Raw genomic sequence first — 19589 nt, 5'->3', positions numbered from 1 at the left:
CAATAAGAATGGTAGCACATACATGATAGACTAAATTGAACTGAATAATACATTTAATTGACATCTGTTTATCTCAAGGCAAGGCAAGTCAAGTTTATTGTCAATATGCACACAAGTGCTGCGTGGTGCAGATTAAATCAAAATCTTGCTAGTTTTCCCACATTTCCTTTACCTGGAGTGTAAGAGGTTCTAAGTTGACTGGGATTTCCCGTTTTTTTTAAGAGTTGGTCCATTGGAGGGTGAGACTGGGGTTTTGTAGGTGGGGAGTTTGGAAATGGGCATAGGCATTTAAACGAGTATTTTGTATCAGTCTGTCCCCATGGAATCAAAAATATTCCAAAACGAAGGATAAACAGGGGCGGTTAGGAATTGAAGGAGCTTCTTTTTGGAAATGGGGAGGTGGTATTAGTCGTACTGAAGGAGGATAAAATCCCCTGGTAGGAATTACATCCAAGGGTCTCTTCTTTTGATTCTGTTTATTGGTGCGTGGATACATAAGCAGTGTTTCAAACCAGCTGAAAGAAGATGGACAACAACATCAGATCATAGAATAACCACCACTGCTCATGTCTCTCAGGGTTTCATTTGTAACAAATGGTGTTCTCACGTTGGATTTAAAGTAGAAAATACAGTATTTTATGGCAATGCATATGATTAAGAGCGATGTGCAAAGAAAATTCCATAATGCAGAACACAGCTGAGTAATAGAGGCTGTCAGAATAGATAAATATTAATATCAGTATTAATTTGGCACCTAATCATGTATTGAAGTTCTACTTCTTGGATTGCAATGTTGTTTACCATCTCATGTTGATATTCAAACAATATAGCCCAAAGGTGAAAGTGCAAAGCAATATTTACTTTAATCTTTATTTAATCCTACACATACCTCATTTATTTTGCCAGATTATGATGTTTTCTTCAGATGAATAGCTGACATAATACAAATTAAATGTCATGAGATGGTGGTAATTTATCGAAACTGCCCCAGGGTGCAGTGGTGGCAGATTAATCAAAATCTTATTCAGGATGGAAATGATCCTTTACCTGGAGTGTAAGAGGTTTTCCACTTTTCCGTTTCACCTTTACTTATATGTATCTTAATTGCAGCATTCTAAGGACTTACATGGAACGTAGAACAGAACAGCATAGAAACAGGCCCTTTGCCCCTAATGTCCCAGCTGAACATGAATCCATGTTAAACTAATCTCCTCTGCCTGTATGTGATCCATATGCTTCAAATCCCTGCATATCCATGTGTCTATCTAGAAGCCTCTTAAATGCCATATTATTTCTACATCCATCACCACCCCTGGCAGTACGTTCCAGGAACCAACCGCTCTCTGATTTAAAAAAACTTGACCCACACATCACTTTTAAACTTCTCCCCTCTGAACTTAAAGCTATGCCCTCTAATGTTTGATTATTCCACCCTGGCAAAAGGGTTCTGAGTGTATCATATCCATGTTTCTCAATGCTGTATACACATCTACCAGGACTCCCGTCAACATCTGGCACACCAAAAAAAAATCCAAGTTTGTCCAGCCTTTCCTTATAGCTAATCACCTTCTTAACCAGATAGCTAGCATAAGGTAAACCTCTTCTGCACCCTCTCTAAAGCCTCCCCATCCTTTCTTTAATGGGGCAACCGGAACTTCACACAATACTTCAAATGCGACCTAACCAAAATTTTATAAAGCTGCAACATGACTTCATGACTCTTATAGTCAATGCCTCAACCGAAGAAGGCAAGCTTATCATACACCTACTTCACCACTCTATCTATTTGTTATTACTTTCAGTGAACTGTAGATCCCTCTGTACATCAATGGTGTACAAAGGTCACAAATATCTAGAGCGAGTACAAACTTGGGTGCAGTCATCTGAACTGACACTTCAGGGCAGCAGTCACGAAATGCCGCACAGTCAGAATTACCAACAGTTGAGTTGTTAACTGTGTTCCTATCTACAATAGTTAATGGATTAGAGAAGTACTGTACAGACTGAAAGAGTGGTCACTAAACACAATGCCTGTAAATGATTCCAAGATATTATTCAATTATCCTTGAGAATGTTAGGGAAATAAATTAGAGACCTCAACCTAATGGTAGAGGCAAACAAGACAATAAGCAGAATAGACATTGAGATTGATACAAAGTTCTAATTCAAGTTAAGCTCTGTTCACAGAGCAAGATCATCAGTTCAACCAATTGAGGACTTTTAAGAACGGGTTGTTACACAAATATTGCTCAAAGCCTATAGTGAACCAGGAGTTGGGAATAAAGATAAAAACTAAGCAGCAGCTGGATGCAGTTATGGGAAGAGTGGAGGGGACTGCATTGTTCAATGATTAGAATCCCTTATTTATGCAATTTCCGCAAGTAGATAAACATCATATTTGCCTTGATTGTGGCTCTGAAGCATTAGAGGTTTGTATCTTCATATCAAACATAACAATGAATTAATTTTAAGTACAGTGATGTATGCTATATGTGTCTTTTTACAATACTGCACACAAAAATGTGACAAGGTCAAATTTCAAATTTCTTCAAAAATGTTGACAAGCATTCTATTGGGTTCATGAGTAACATAGTATCAACAAAAAAGATAAAAGATAGCATATTGATGCCAAAATGGCATCCGAATACACAAATACATTTTGTGTAACGGTTGTCGTGTGGTGTCCACCAGTGACCTGGTTGGCACAGCACATGCTGCGTATTTCTTATTCCTTTCTATGTTTATGAATACCACATGGAACAATAAAATTGCAAACACCGTTTCCACTTCATTCACCCGATCATGTGTAATTGTGTTATTATCTGAATGGTGGCCGATTAGGAAAGGGGGAGATGCAACGAGACCTGGGTGTCATGGTACACCAGTCATTAAAAGTGGGCATGCAGGTAGTGAAGAATGCGAATGGTATGTTAGCATTCATAGCAAAAGGATTTGAGTATAGGAGCAGGGAGGTTCTACTGCAGTTGTACAGGGTCTTGGTGAGACCACACCTGGAGTATTGCGTACAGTTTTGGTCTCCTAATCTGAGGAAAGACATTATTGCCATTGAGGGAGTACAGAGAAGGTTCACCAGACTGATTCCTGGGATGTCAGGACTTTCATATGAAGAAAGACTGGATAGACTCGGTTTGTACTCGCTAGAATTTAGAAGATTGAGGGGGGATCTTATAGAAACTTACAAGATTCTTAAGGGGTTGGACAGGCTAGATGCAGGAAGATTGTTTCCGATGTTGGGGAAGTCCAGAACAAGGGGTCACAGTTTATGGATAAGGGGGAAATCTTTTAGGACCGAGATGAGGAAAACTTTTTTTCACACAGAAAGTGGTGAATCTCTGGAATTCTCTGCCACAGAAGGTAGTTGAGGCCAGTTCGTTGGCTATAGAGGGAGTTAGATGTGGCCCTTGTGGCTAAAGGGATCAGGGGGTATGGAGAGAAGGCAGGTACAGGATACTGAGTTGGATGATCAGCCATAATCATATTGAATGGCGGTGCAGGCTCGAAGGGCCGAATGGCCTACTCCTGCACCTATTTTCTATGTTTCTATGTTTCTAAACCCAAACATTTTCACCAATGTGATCTAAACGATGGATTTGATGGATTTACGGATTTGAGCTATAGCGATGGCCGATGATTCGTCAGAACGTTTGATTTGGGCTGATTTTTTAGTAAGTAAAATGTATTCGTAACGGTTGTTGCGGAGCTTCCCGAAGTTGACATGAAGGAATGAAGTTAGCGACTTGGTCCGTACGAAAGGTAAACAAGAGACAGTGTGTTGCCAAATTGAAGATTGGCTCAGTTTCTTAGTTTTAATGCCCAATTTATGTCCAAAAATGTTTTGTAATTGATTTTAAAAAGTCGGAAAATATATCATAAACAGTCGTTGCGTTTTTGACACCACGATATTTTTGATATATTAAATTGGAAAATAAGAAAAAATAATGAACTTGCCCAAAAATCGCTACCGGTTTAGAGTCTCCATGATTTAACTTACGGAGTTACCGACCCCGATAACGGTCATTGTGACAATGGACACCAAACATAGCGACCGTTACGGGATCTTTACTGTACTGTGTTATCTTTATGTTACTGTATTTTTCTCCTGGTATTGATGAAGATATTTCCCTAGATCATTACCAAAACGTATATGTATGAGGGGCCATATGGTTTATTTATGAATTAAATATTCATGACTAAATGGGGCAGAGTTTTTAATGTCACATTTTTGGTGTCCAAATTGATGGTAAAACTATGAAGATTCGTCTGTCATGAAAAAAGCTTTTGACTTTCGGTCTTGAAGTGATCTAATTTATGTCTGTTATTTATAAGGTTTCACATGATGGGTAGATTTTTGTTAAGAACAGTGCATTGGTGTAAAAAACTGAATAATAATCTTGTTCCTCAAAATCTCTCCAGTATTGTAAAAAGACATATTCATACATTTCTAAGAGGTGTGATTTATAAACAGTCTTTAAATGAAGGCTTTTTGGCAAGCATCAAAACAGGCCCTTCGGCCCAACTCATCCATGCCAACTATGTTACCTAAATGAGTTGGTCCTGCTTGCCTGGGCCTGGCCCACAGCTCTCCAAACCTTTTCTGCCCGTGCTCCTGTCCAAGTGTCTTTTAAATGTCATACGTACCTGCTCTACCAGCTCATCTGGCAGCTCGCTCCCTATTCTGTGTAAAAATGTTGCCCTTCAGGTCTTCTTTAAATCTTTCCTTTCTCATCGTATCATAAAAGTTGAATCAAATAATTATTTGTCAACAAGCTCAGGAAAATACAGAGAGCAGGCACAGCTCCAACCAACAAGTAGGTTATATTATCAAAAACAACACTCACCCATTGATGGTTTCTTTGCTTTCTGCACGAATGGAATACTGTTTCTCTGGTGTTATAATGCAAAGAGAGTTCTTCTGAGCAGTCTTACTCTCCCCATTAGTAACATCTGTGGACAGATTCATATTGATGGTACCTTGTGGAAGAGTGGTGGGCTGTGTAGGGAAAAAGGAATTGAGAGCATATTTTCTATTGCAACCTTCAGTATTCCACAATCTTACTTATTTAAAAAATAACTCCATTAAAAATAATCTTAATTTAATGATTGAATACTTCATTTTTTTTTTAAATCCTACAAATTCAAACATTGAGTTTAAATTTGAGAGGAATTAATGGCAGCCAAAGAAATACATGCCTTGAAATACTTGATGTGTACCTAGAATTAATATACATTCTTTACAAATTAATGCTTACATGTTTACTGACTTACTGTGAACAGATCGATTATGACCCTCACCTTTACCCTTTAATGGGCTCCCCTTCTCCTCTACCACCCCCTTAGCTACCCAAGTAAAATCCATCTAAACATCTAACCCAGTCTTGCACAACAATTATTTGTCTTCATTAGCTCCATTGGCTGTTTGTCTATTATGAAGATTTATGGAATCAAACAGCGCAAAAACAGGTTCTTTGGACCAACAAGTCATAGGGTCATACACTAAGGAAACAGGCCCTTCAGCCCAACTTACCCATGACGACCAAGATGCCCCATCTACATTAGTCCCACCTGCTTGCGTTTGGCCCATGTCCCTCTGAATTTTTCATATCCATTAACCTGTCCAAATGTCTTTTAAATGTCCATGGCAATCATGATGCCCCATCTAAGCTAGTTCCGTTTGCCTGTGTTTTACCCCATTTGCCACATTCCTCTAAACCTTTCCTATCCTATACTTGACCACTTACTTACCTGCCTCGGCCACCTAAGCTGGCAGATCTTCCATAAATCTCAAACCTCAGTGTGAAAACATCACAAGATCACAAGAAGAATGTGCAAACTCTACACATACAGCACCCGAGGTCAGGATAACACTGGGGTCTCTAGTTTTGTGAGGCAGCAGCTCTACCAGATGTTGTTATAGTATTTGCTTTAACTACCTCGTCTGGCAGCTCGTTCAATGTACTTGCCACCCTCTGTATGAAAATGTTGCCCTTCAGGTTCCCATTAAAAAATTTCCCTCTCTCCTTAAACCTATGTCCTCCAGTTCTTGATTCCCCTAACCTGAGAAAAAGACTTCATTCATCCTATCCATGCACCTCACGATTTTATCCATAAAATCACCCCTCAGTTGCCTATACTCCAAGGAATAAAGTTCTAATCTGTCCCTGTAGCGATTTACAAGGAAGTCCGGGCAACATTCTTGTAAATCTTTCTTCATTTTTCCTCCTTAATGGCATCTTTCTGTAGCAGGGTGATCAAGACTAAACACAATAATCCAAGTAAGGCTCTACAACGACTTGTATAACTATGACATAATTTCCCAATTTGAAGACACTATTTATAATTAGTGCAGAGGGACTGCAGATCCTGGGTTATGCCAAAGATAGACACAAAATCCTGGAGTAATTCAGCGGATCTTGCAACATCACTGGAGAAAATGGATAGGCGACGTTTCGTGTCAGACCCTTCTTCAGACTGATTGCAGTTTACCAAAGACAGATACAAAATGCTGGAGTAACTCAGTGGTTTAGGCAGCATCTCTTGAGAAAATGGATACCAAAGATAGACACAGTTTTCTTTTGATTTGGCCTGGGTTTTTATCAGTCTACTATTTCCCCCCCACTATCCCTACTGTAATCAGTTTGAAGAAAGGTCCCAACCAGAAATGTTACCTATCCATGTTCTCTAGAGATGCTGTCTAACCTACTGAGTTACTGCAGCATTTTGTATCCATCTTTTCTATATGTAATTCCTTGACTGGTGAAGACCAGCATGCTAAAAAGTCTTCTTCCTGAGATGCCATTTTCAGGGAACTATGTACCTGTACTCTTAGATTACTCTACTTTATCATACTCCCCATGGCCCTACTATTCACTGTGATGTTCCTGCCCTGGTTCAATTTCCCAATATCTAACATATTTAAAAATTTTCAAACACATACTCTAATCTCTTCATGCCCTTATTCCTCATATATCCATAACTATCCAAGTTCATGATCCCTTCCAGAATTCTATACTCCTCAGATTCCCCATTTTCACATTGCTGGTGACGTCTTAGCCAAATGGCTTTTAAGATCTGAAATTCTCCTTCCTCCCTCAACCTCCATCATATCAAATTCTCTGGCACAATGTCAATGATTCTCTTGTTACATTCTTGTGCAACGCCTTGGGGCGGTTTCTACATTAATACCCAAATGCATGTTGTTGTTGATATTAACTTCAGATTTTCGATATCCTATAATTCCTACTGTTAATATAAAGTCATTGTTCATGTAACTAATGTTCCAGCTAAACCCCAGCAGCTATAATACTGTGTAACTGAAGTCTATCTATGCTGCACCTACTCCTGTTTGTTTTTAATAGTCATTATGTGAACATGGTGTCTCGTAATTTGAATTTTCGAGATCACTTTCTGCTGTCTGTGCGATTCTGTATTTAGCACCAACACTTCCTGAAATTATGATGCGTTGATTAGAGGTGATTTGAGTTCTTAGCTATTTGTAAAATGTGAAGCCCAATGGGATGGTTTGGAACAAAGGTATTTTCAAAATCAGTGGATTTGTCAATGACCACTGTTAGCAGAAGACTTCATCAACAGAAATACATAGGCTACACTGCAAGATGATGCAAACCACTGGTTAGAACCAAAAATAGGATGGCCAGGTTACAGTTTGCAAAGAAGTACTTAAAAGAGCAACCACAGTTCTGGAAAAAGGTCTTGTGGAGATGAGACGAAGATTAACTTATATCAGAGTGATGGCAAGAGCAAAGTAGGAGAGAAGGAACTGCCCAAGATCCAAAGCATGCCATCTCATCTGTGAAACACAGTGGTGGGGGTGTTATGGCCTGGGCATGTATGGCTGCTGAAGGTGCTGGCTCACTTATCTTCATTGATGATACAACTGCTGATGAATTCTGAAGTGCATAGACACATCCTATCTGCTAAAGTTCAAACAAATGCCTCAAAACTCATCAGCTGGCGGTTCATTCTACAGCAAGACAATGATCCCAAATATACTGCTAATGCAACAAAGGAGTTTTTCAAAGCTAAAAATTTGTAATTCTTGAGTGGCCAAGTCAAACACCAGATCTGAACCCAATTAAGCGTGCCTTTTATATGCTGAAGAGAAAACAGAAGGGGAATAGCCCCCAAAACCAGCAACTGGTGATGTCCATGAATCGCAGACTTTAAGCAGTCATTGCATGCAAAGGATATGCAACAAAATACTAAACATGACTACTTTAATTTAAATGACATTCCTGTGCCCAAACATGATGGTGCCCTGAAATGGGGGGGGGGGGGGGGGGGGGGGGGGGGGAGGGACTATGTATAAACATAGTATGATGTATAGAAACCAAAATGTATAAAAATGGCCTTTATTAAAATCTGACAATGTACACTTTAACCACATGTGATTTTACAAATCTCAAATTGTGGAGTACAGAGGCAAATAAATAAATGATGGGTCTTTGTCCCAAACATTCTGGAGGGCACTGTACATTGAATGGATATTATCACATATTTTTCAAAACACATATTAATCACTTTAGTGCAAGAACCATGATTCCATCAATGGCTGCTTTATCTATTTCAATCATTTCTTTCTGGCAAGAGCAGTCTTAAGTGAATTTATCAAAAAGGTACAACAGTGTTATTACCATGAGATTAAGGGGTGGCAGCATTAACATTCAGTGTTACATTAATTTTAAAGCAAAACTTTAACCATGACTGAAAGTACATGGGGCTATAAATCTGCCATAATTTGAAGTTTCCAATTCCCCACCGTCAAAGCTTCAACAGTGGGCTCAAATACTCTCAGCTGTAACGTTACAAAAAGTGAACTCAGCAGGACAACATGGTACACCAGTGAACACTTTACAGCAGGAGGAAGCATAGCAAGTCAAAGTGACTCCACCAGATAGAAATAGTTGTCAAAAGTGAAATCTTAATCCCATATAAAATGTATATTAGACTCTGACTCCTAATGAATGCACCTGCTTCTGGATTAACCATTGTCTTCTTGGATGCTCCCAAACCTCCATTCTGAAACTTAAAATATTTAAATGAAATTTCCTTAAATGAAACTTTCTCAAATGGGGTGAAGGCAGGAGAATGAAGGTGAGGGAAAGATAGATCAGCCATGATTAAAATGAAGTCTTTAGCTAATGATTGCAAGTTTGGCATTATCCATGACTCGTTGCCGTGAGACAGAATCGTCTGCGGCATCACCAGTCAGCCGCTCCGGGAGAAACTACTACAATGCGAACATTTAACACTGGAAAAATGCAGTGACATGTGTAGGATCGCCGAAGCATCAGCCGAGCACGTGAAGCAGATTGACCCAACCGCCATCGACACACCGAAGAGACTGTTGAATACGTGAAATGGGACAGTGCCAGTTGGCCATGGGGCCAAGGCAGGGATTCGCGATCCAGACAACCACAGACAGAAATCTGTGATTCTGGTAAGGATACCGTCTGCCAGTCATGCACCCGCGAGCATAAAGGCAACTACTGCCCCGCTCAGTACATGAGATGTCACACCTGCAGAGAGATTGGACATCTTTCCAGATCCCCCGACTGCCCGGTAAATAGAGCTCCCAACAGCCGCCCACAACATGACCAAGTTAATCAGAAAAAGGCCGGGGACTGGAGCCGTGACGTCCGCGACATCGAGTTCCAGATGAACGCTACATTGCTGCCTGAGCCAGTGGACGACGACGTTAATGTATTCTACATTGACGCCGTGAATGGGGACAGCTGTGCAGCATCAACAATGTGGACATCGAGATCAAACTTGACTCTGGCTCACAAGTTGACATCCTGCCAGAGCACTTGTTCAGAAAGACTGGTCTTGCCTTACTGAACACGAACGTAACACTGAGGTCATACTCTGGACATACAATGAAGCCTGTGGGGCAGGCAAAGGGGAACGTCAAAGTAGGTAATAAAGAATATAGGGTTGTCTTTCAAAGAGTGAGGGAGAATGTGAAACCCATATTTGGGAAACTAACGTGTGAAAAGTTTGGGCTTTTTCGTGCGAAATGAGGCGATTTGATGGCCCACCATACACTGCGAAGATCATTGAGGAAAACCGTGAGATTTTCCAAGGGCTGGGAAGGCTAAAAAAACATGAGTGCAACATAGCGCTGCAAGAGAACGTGCAACCTAAGCAAAACCTGCCCCGCACTGTCCCTTATAAGATCAGGAATAAGGTCAAAGCCGAATTAGAGCGCATAGAAAGCTTGGGAGTCATAAAGCCCGTGAGCGAACCGACAGATTGGGTGAATTCAATGACTGTGGTTAGCAAGCCTAACGGCGAAGTCCGCATATGCCTTGACCCACGTGACCTCAATGCGGCCATTCGCAGGGAGCATTTCCCAATGCCAACGTTCGAGAACATTGCAGCCTGCATGCCGAAGGCAGAATGGTTCTCGAAATTTGACTCTACAAGTGGGTACTGGCAGTACCCACTGAGCGATGACAGCTAGCGTCTGACCACATTTAATACTCCCTTTGGGAGATACCGATACCTTGTGCTTCTATTTGGAATCTCATCTGCAAGTGAAATTTGGCAGCGGGCGATGCAGGAAGAGTTTGGCGATTTAGAAGGGTTGGAGATAGTCGTTGACAACCTTTCAGTATCAGTATTCAGTATTTCTTTAATATCATTTTCACTGAGTACTCGCATACACAGAGGAAACAAAAAAAACGTTGTTCGATCAGTTTCCATTCAGTGTAGTTAATAAAAAAGGATGAATACATAGAGCTTTAAAAACAAATTAAAATTACCACGTCTAAAAACAGAAAGTGGGCCTAAAATTTACAATAGAATAAAAACAGACATTCCGACCGACAGTGGCTTTACAGTGGCTTTACTTTGACAGGTGCCTAACTATGGACGAGGTTAAAGTATGGACGAGGTTGAATATGTTGGTGAGCGATGTTTGGGGACGGGACGTTAATCAGTCCGTTAATCAGTCTAATTGCCTGCGGAAAGATGCTGTGGAGCATCCTGCTGGTTTTGCAGCTGATGCTCCTGTACCTCTTCCCAGATGGCAGAATGGAGAAGATGTGGTGTGATGGGTGGTAGGGGTCCTGGATGATGGAGATGGCTCTACTGATGCTCCGCTTCTTGTATATCTTCAACAGGAAAGGGAGTGGGGCACCAATAATCCTGCTGGCGGTCTTCACTATCCTGTTGAGTTGATATTGTTCGTAAGCCTTGCAGCTCCCGAACCAGGAAGTGATGCAAAGGAACCTTCTCCTTTGAGGTGAGAATGCAACACAGCATGACATAAGGGTGAAAGCCTTACATCGAACGGGTGAAAGAATCCGGCCTAAAGTTCAATCCCAGAAAGTAGGTAACGCACTCAAACGAGATTGAATATGTGGGACACGTCATCTTGCAAGCAGGCGTGTCACCAAGCCCATCTCGTGTCAGCTGCATGCTCCAAATGCCATACCTGACAAACAAGGCTGAAGTGCAAACGTTCTTGGGGATGGTAACATACATGGCCCTAACCTTTCAGAGATCACCGCCCCACTTAGACAGCTAACAGAAAAGGAAGTAGCGTGGCATCTTGAGCAGAGGCACAGGCAGTAGACCAGCTGAAGCCTCTACTCACATCGCCACCCGTGCTCAAACTGTACGATGTGAATGTGCCCGTTTCAATTGCCACAGAGGCTTCCAACAGCGGATTTGGAGCAGTCCTAATGCAAGACGAGAGACCTGTTGTATACGCACCGCAACGTGTGAACGCGGCCGGGCGCAACTATGCGACTATAGAGAAAGAGCTGTGCTCCATATTGTACGCATGCAGAAAGTTTCATGACTTCATTGTCGGTCAGCGCACAGTAATCCTTACTGACCACAAGCCGTTAGTAGGCGTGCTCGCCAAGCCGCTACACAAATTAAGCCCGCACGTTCGGCAGTGCAGTGTGGTATAGCGCACCGCACTGCCAAACATGATACATGCTGCAGAAGCCATCCTACACATGGCAGACGAGTGCCTTGTGCAGTTCAAAGCTGAAACAAAAAAAGATCGAACCCTAACACTGTTGTGCGAGTATATAAGAAAAGGTTGGCCTATTAACAGGCCCTCGGACTTGACTCCGTTTCATACACACCATGACGAGCTGGTTGAAGTCGATGGAGTAGTCTTGAGAGAAAACCGAATCGTAGTCCCCCAAAGCATGCGAAGGCAGATGCTGAACGCGCTACATGAATCACATCTGGGATTAGTGAAACATAAAACAACGAGCCTGCAATTTATTTATGTGGCCTGGAATGAATGCACAGATCGAGGACACAGTGGGAACTTGCTCGATATGCCAGGCAACAAGGAAAGCACAAGCAAGCGAGCCGCTCCAACCACACTTCATCCCCAGCAGATCTTGGTCTAAGGTCGGCACAGGCATCTTCCATCTGGATGGAGTTAACCATTTGCTTGTAGTGGACTATTACTCCAAGTTCCCAGAAATAGCGCAACTCACAGACATGACGTCACATTCGGTGATACGTGAGATGACGAGTATGTTTGCCCGGAATGATATTCCTGACTTGGTGATGACAGACAACGCGAGACAATTTGACTGTGCTGAGTTTCGCAGGTTCCAGGATGACTGGGAATTTGCCCATGTCACCTCAAGTCCCATATATCCACAGAGCAACGGGCAGATAGAGCGCTGTGTGCAAACTATAAAAAGTATCATGAGGAAAGCCAAACGCAGCGGCCATGACCTGATGTACGCCATCCTCGAATACCGCAACACCCCCCCTTGACGGGACAGGCAGCTCTGCCCCCTCACAGTTACTGAACAGTAGACTGATAAGAAGCAAATTGCCATCGCCTCTATCGTTCTTACTGCCACATCATGTCACCACAACTGGCCGTCCGGCAAGAAAAACAGGCAGCATACTTCAATGAGAAGGCGAGTGCCAAGCTGCTGCCGCGCCTGGAACAACAACAACAGGTGTGGCTACGTCATCTCTACACCGAGTAGTACTGAGTTCCGCAGAAACAGAAAGGACATACGACCTGCGCACGAAGCAGCTGAGCCATGCCCTGGCAACACGCAGCAGACGAGAACTAACACATTCCCACAAGGAGGAACCCCTCTCCCAGAAGGAGCTAGTCTCCCAGACTCAAGAGAACTATCACAGGCCGCATCATAGGTTCTGTGGTGGGGGAACCGGCTCGAAACATGCCAAGCCACACTTACACAAACAGAAATACAACACAGAATGAGTTGGAAATACAACTTACACAAGAAGTGGGCGATGGTCAAAACCCCCAACTCGACTTGTTATGTAAAATATTTGGGCAGTTATTTTATAGTTTTGTAGTATGAAGAGCACTGTGTTATTTGTGGTACTTTATCCACATTAAATTGATTAAAGGTTCAAGTTATTAGTATTGACCCCAATGTTGAAGGGGGGAGATGAGATGTAATTAAAGTAAAGGGGGAGATGTGATGTATATGTAATATAAATGCCAGCACCCCTTGAGGCCAAAAGCAGAAGCTGGCAAATGTGCCTGTGTCTCGTGACCTTCTAGAAGGTTTCCATTGGTTGTTCAGATTAAACCTTTCTTACAAGATGGCGGACGTGTATTCATTGTGCTAGCCACAACAGGGTCTTACAGCAGACATTACACTATGAACAAATGTTGAAACCTAATTGAGTTTATTTGCTAGTGATTGAGTATCCCACAATTTAGGAAATTTCAAATGAAAAGACAGAGGATCCGCCAAAATTTGCTTTTCCAGCACAGCTTGTAGTCCATGAGGAAATATTATATAAATAAAACCGCTTGGATAGTGACTTTTATATAAGCTAGGTAGTTTGCAGGGGAAAAGCTTAGGGTTTTCATAGCGAAATAAAGTGCAAACAGACACATACACACAGACAAAGATGAATCAAAACATGAAGGCCTGAACCTGTTTAGCTTAGGTTTTATTGCTGAGGCAATTATAGAACTGGAGGAACCGCCAAAATTTGCTTTTCCAGCACAGTTTGTAGCCCACAGGAAGTGCTTATTCAGCAATTGTTGTAATTATGTTTCCTGCAAAATCTTCAAGCTGCAACCTTGTATCATCTACTTTCTGACGCAGCATGCTGGTCAACCAGGATAGCCTTCAACCAGCAAACAAAGAAAACATTTCAAAGGAGATGCCACTATTCATTCCTCATGGCATCTACTAATCAATCGTGTTCTGATATGCATTCTTCAGTTTCCCTATAGATATGGGATCTCAAGTCCCAATAGATCAGGATTTTCTTTAGCTTTTTGTAACCTGTTGGCAGCCAAGTATAACAAAGTTTGACAAAAAAAAACAAAACACTGATACAGTGAAAGTTAGCAATGAATTATTCCAACTTCTACCTCTTCAATGTGTGTAGGACACGCTCTGATACAATTCAAGGTGGTTCACAGAGCTCATATGTCAAAAGTGAAGTTAGCTCGTTTGTATGGTCATATAAATCTTACCTGTGACAGATGTAATTCTGAAGTGGCCTCACTGACTCATATATTTTGGTCTTGCCCACCATTGGAAAAATATTGGAAATACATTTTTGATACTATTTCTGTAGTTTTAGGTATTGATTTACAACTTCATCCTATTACTGCAATTTTTGGGCTACCAATGTTAGATTCTACTCATCTGTCCTGTTCCGCCCATCGGCTGATTGCTTTTACTACATTGATTGCCAGAAGATCTATTTTATTTAAATGGAAAGACTCTAATCCTCCAACCACACTCCATTGGTACTCTGAAACGATATCATGTTTAAATTTAGAAAAAATTACAAGTGACATTGTTGAACCCTTGGTTAAATTTGATAGAACTTGGGGAAGATTTATTCAACATTTTCACGCAATATAAATTGTTCCCTCTCCAATAATTATTTTACCTTTATACGGTGGAACGGACTTGACAACAAACAGGGACTTAAATTGTTGAAATTCTTTGCAGCCCAGATTTTGTTTTGCTTATTTTAGTTTAGGGGGTTTCGTTTTTCTCTTTTTTCTCTTTTTCTTTTTTTTCTTTTTATCTTTTTGTTTTTATATATACACAAGTTCACTTTTAAATGCTTAACTATAATTACATAGAGACGGGGAGGTCTATACTCAATATGTATTTTGACACTGGACTCATACTCAGGTTATACTTGTCATTAATGTAATCCTGATCCCTATGTATCAATATCGCTGTTATGTTTATCATTATTTTTTGTTTTGGTTTTGGTTTTGAAAAAAAATTATAAAAAGATTTTAAAAGAAAGAATTAATCCAACTTCCAAATGGCAACTGATTTACAATGGCTACAGATTTTGTTTTTCAATGCGTCTGTATCAAACATCTTGAGTTTATAACAGAAGCAGCGGATGCAATTTTTTTACAGTCCTGATTGCAAAATGTTAAGTAAATGAAAGGGCATTGTCAAGTCAGGAAACAGGTTGTTTTTTTCTGGAACTTCTGGGTAAACAGGATCCATAATAACAGGAAAATGAAAATGACAGAAGAACTATTATACCCACACCTGGGATTTGCTTCCACGCAAACTCAACTGGGTATTCTCACATCCGCCCAGTTCCTTCTCACGTTTTCATCAAAATATCAGCTGTCCTTAAATGGGCTTATTAATCACAAATCATCTTTCTCCTCAGAATGGTCCTAAGTTCCTCAGATCCATCACAGATATTTATAACCAATGTTTTAAAGCAGATAAACATTGAAAATTAATTTTATAATTCTAGTTATGGAAGTAATTAATATGATTTCCCATATTTCATTCATTCTGAATTGTTACATTTTTTGTCACATTTTGTACACACCTCAATGCTCCCTTCAATATTCTTTTGAACCAGAATAACCCTAAAAATGGTATGTGCAACAATCTAAAGTGTAGCTAAAAATTTAGACGGTCCTACATTCAATCATTTTCCAACAAATCAAGATGGTTCTCCCTTATCCAAGCAGTTGTATTTCTAGACCTGCCATTCTTGGGATAATTAATTCTGCAGAATGTCTGAGTCTGCACCTGTCTGCCCTGGGGTCTATCATTAACCCATTAGCATTCCTGGCAAATCCTTTGAACATTATAGGTTTTTTTCTTGATTGTGGTAACCTCAACCATTATCACTCTACACTTCCTTCAGGCATTCGGTTCAAACAACCATACAAATCATAAATAACTGAACTTGTAATCTGGGTACATTAATAAGTTGCGTTCCTACAGCAATGAACCCCAAACCATGAATTGTCATCCAGAACAAGCAATTTCCCATTATAGAACAGTGATGGACACAGTGCTTTATTTACACTGACATTCATCAGCCAAAGGATTGAATGTAAAAAAGAACTCTGTTCATGGTCCCCAAAACATGGCCGATAAGCTAATGTGCAAGAAGGAACTGCAGGTGCTGGTTTAAACCGAAGATAGACACAAATAGCTGGAGTAACTCAGCGGGCCAGGCAGCATCTCTGGAGAGAAGGAATGGATGACGTTTCGGCTCAAGACCCTTCTTCAGGCTATAAACTAATGTTTATTTCATAATGATCTATAGATACGACGAGGACAGAGAGTTTGCTGCTGCTTTACCGAAGAGGTATAACGGAATCCTGAGCTAGGAGTTTGCCACCCAATCTTGCTCTCAGACATATATTATGCTTGGGATTTGAAAATAAAGCAAGAAATTAAAATAATTCTAAAAATTAAATCTATTCCTTTTTAGCTTAGCAAACAGATACCCCATTCAGCAAGATATTGTCAGAAAGATCAAGAACTTTCAGCATCCATTTCTACTCTGTACTAAGGTTGCTTTCAGACCTTTTCCATTCAAGTAATTGGAGATATAAATGCTTTTTGACTGGAAGGAAAGTGATAAGGAAACTAGTCAGATTTCCATTGTTGGAGTAGGGAAGAGGGAATGAGGTTGAATAAGAACTTGTCAGTGTATATCCACATATGATGAAAAGCTAAATCGCTCTGTGTAGTTATCTCTTCCCTGCACTTACTCAATTAGACATCATCATCATCATTGTTAAAATCATTAGCGACGCAGTGGTGCTGGTTTCCGACGGGAACGGTGACGGATGCACCACACATCTCAGTCCTCCATTCCCTGCCGACGTCCGCTACTGGAAGTATAGGATTTTGGTGTGTGTTCTTTATCATCATTCCTTCCAATGCTATGTACGATAGTGATCGCAACTTCTACTGAAGTGTGGATGGCCGTTGGCTCGCTGGAAACACATCCGCCCTTTGACAGATATTGTTTTTTGGTCCACAACCCCTTACTCACCTGGCAAACTAGGTGGGGGAGACTGTCTAGTCATCGACTATCCGACCATGGAGTAGCTAGCATGGGATTACATGGTACCCCCGAGCTGACTTTGACTCCATCAGACACTGAAGGCTTATCATGCAAGCCTAAAGTATCTTAGACACAACGATGTTGCCGGAGTGGTAACTGAACCTACGTTGATGTAAGAAAAGTCATCCCCTCAAATCCTGCCCTATTCTTGTAAATCTTCTTGGCATCCTTTCCAGCTTAACAACATCCTTCCTATTTAAACCAATAAACACCAAAATGTTAATTATTATACATATTCACCAATTTGTACAATTTGTATCCTACCATCTCTTCCTGAATAGGACAGAATCTAATTAAATTTTGAATGTTAAAACCCATCCTAAGTAGACTTGACATTTTATTAAAAATCGGTGTTTGCATTTGTGTATAAGAGCCATTTTGTTGAAAACAACATGCTATTATGATCTCTAATCTGCTAATGTTCTACTGAAGTGGCAAGACATCAAAGAAAATGCTGGAATTCCACACAAAGCATGGACATTAACTTTTAATAGGGTACTTTTCTTAACATTTGATATTTACTTGCTCCAGCATAAATCATGTATCCTAATGATCTGCACTTCAAATCCAAGAACATTTTTAATGGTGTTCACAATCTCATGTTTCTGAATTGAATGCATCACTGTTTACTTTACACAGTCCATCAGAAGATAGGTGAAGACAATCTATTTCTCCGAGTAATCTCCATGTGATTCGAGAGAATGCAGTCATTCCAATCACCTCTAAAAATATATTGTCGCTACCATAACATGCCAGCAACCAAGTTAAAACCCAATCTGATAAAACATCAAGACTACTAGGGATTGCTATCTCAAAAGATTCTGGCTAACTGCACCTACTCAAACTGAATAGACTGCAGTGCACAAACATTAGGAGACAGAATATTCAATTCTATAATTAAAGGAGGAAGTTTAATAACACTCAAACAGTTCAAAAATTGATGAATTTTCATTATTCTTATCTTAATCATGAGTGGGAGCAGTGGGAATTAGATTGAACCTCTGTTGAATTACTGTTCGCATTGCACAACCATGGAACTCGCTGAAAGTGGTAGTTTTTGACACACTGGTTTTCAACCGTTAGGGCATTGAGTGTAAAAGTTAGGATGTTATGTTGCGGTTGTACATGACGTTGTTTGAAGCAAGAGTTCAAGTGTGGCGTTTAATTCTGGTCAACCTGCCATAGGAAAGATGCCGAATCAAAGCCCTACCTATGTTCAAGACACCTCAGACACTCTCCGTCATCTCTGGGCATTCCGCTCTCTAGGCCCCCATCCCCTCATCTTCACCATGGACATCCAGTCACTCTACACCTCCATCCCCCACCAGGAGGGTCTCAAAGCCCTCCGGTTCTTCCTCGACCAGAGAACTAACCAACCTAGCGGAGCTGGTCCATACCCTTAATAACTTTTCATTTGACTCCTCCCATTTCCTCCAAAAACAAGGCGTAGCTATGGGCATGCGCATGGGCCCTAGCTATGCCTGCCTCTTTGTAGGGTACGTCGAACAATCCTTGTTCGAGATGTACCAGAGCCCCAACCCCGACCTCTACCTCCGCTACATGGACAATTGCATTGGTGCTACCTCCTGCACCCACACACAACTCACTGACTTCATCAACATCACTACTAACTTCCATCCGGCACTCAAATACACCTGGACCATTTCCGACACTTCCCTACCATTTCTTGACCTCACTATCTCCATTGCAGGTGATAGACTTCTGACCGATATCCACTATAAACCTACTGACTCCCATGGCTATCTAGACTACACTTCTTCCCACCCTGCTTCCTGTGAGGACTCCATCCCCTACACCCAATTCCTCCATCTTCACCGCATGTGCTCCCAGGATGAGGTGTTCCACACCAGGGCATCAGAAATGTCCTAATTCTTCAGAGAACGGTGTTCCCCTCCCCTACTATAGATGAGGCTCTCACCAGGGTCTCTTCAATACCCTGTGATACTGCTCTCTCTCTCCATCCCCCTGCTCCTAACAAGGGCTGAGTCCCCCTAGTCCTCACCTTCCATCCCATTAGCCGTCACATACAACAAATAGTCCTCTGTCATTTTCGCCACCTCCAACGTGACCCCACCACTCGCCACATCCTCCCATCTCCCCCCGTCAGCTTTCCGCAAAGATCGCTCCCTCCGTAACTCCCTGGTCAATTCCTCCCTTCCCACCCGCACCAA

The 19589-nt window shown here is 41.2% G+C and overlaps 1 protein-coding gene across 1 annotated transcript in view; it reads right to left on the bottom strand.

The window, feature by feature from the left end:
• LOC129706855 (myosin phosphatase Rho-interacting protein-like) overlaps positions 1 to 19589 on the bottom strand; it is a 125018-nt gene that overhangs the window by 56485 nt on the left and 48944 nt on the right. Inside the window, exons 4-6 of the mRNA XM_055651427.1 lie at positions 4860 to 5011; positions 451 to 515; positions 173 to 192 (exon numbers count right to left, since the gene is read on the bottom strand). Coding sequence (XP_055507402.1) covers positions 173 to 192; positions 451 to 515; positions 4860 to 5011 — 237 coding nt within the window. The remainder of the gene's footprint in view (positions 1 to 172; positions 193 to 450; positions 516 to 4859; positions 5012 to 19589) is intronic.

The sequence above is a fragment of the Leucoraja erinacea genome, chromosome 20 (assembly GCF_028641065.1).
Source record: "Leucoraja erinacea ecotype New England chromosome 20, Leri_hhj_1, whole genome shotgun sequence".
Classification (NCBI taxonomy): Eukaryota; Metazoa; Chordata; class Chondrichthyes; order Rajiformes; family Rajidae; genus Leucoraja; species Leucoraja erinaceus.
The sequence above is the reverse complement of the archived record's forward strand: the minus strand, read 5'-3'. Positions and strand labels throughout refer to the sequence as shown.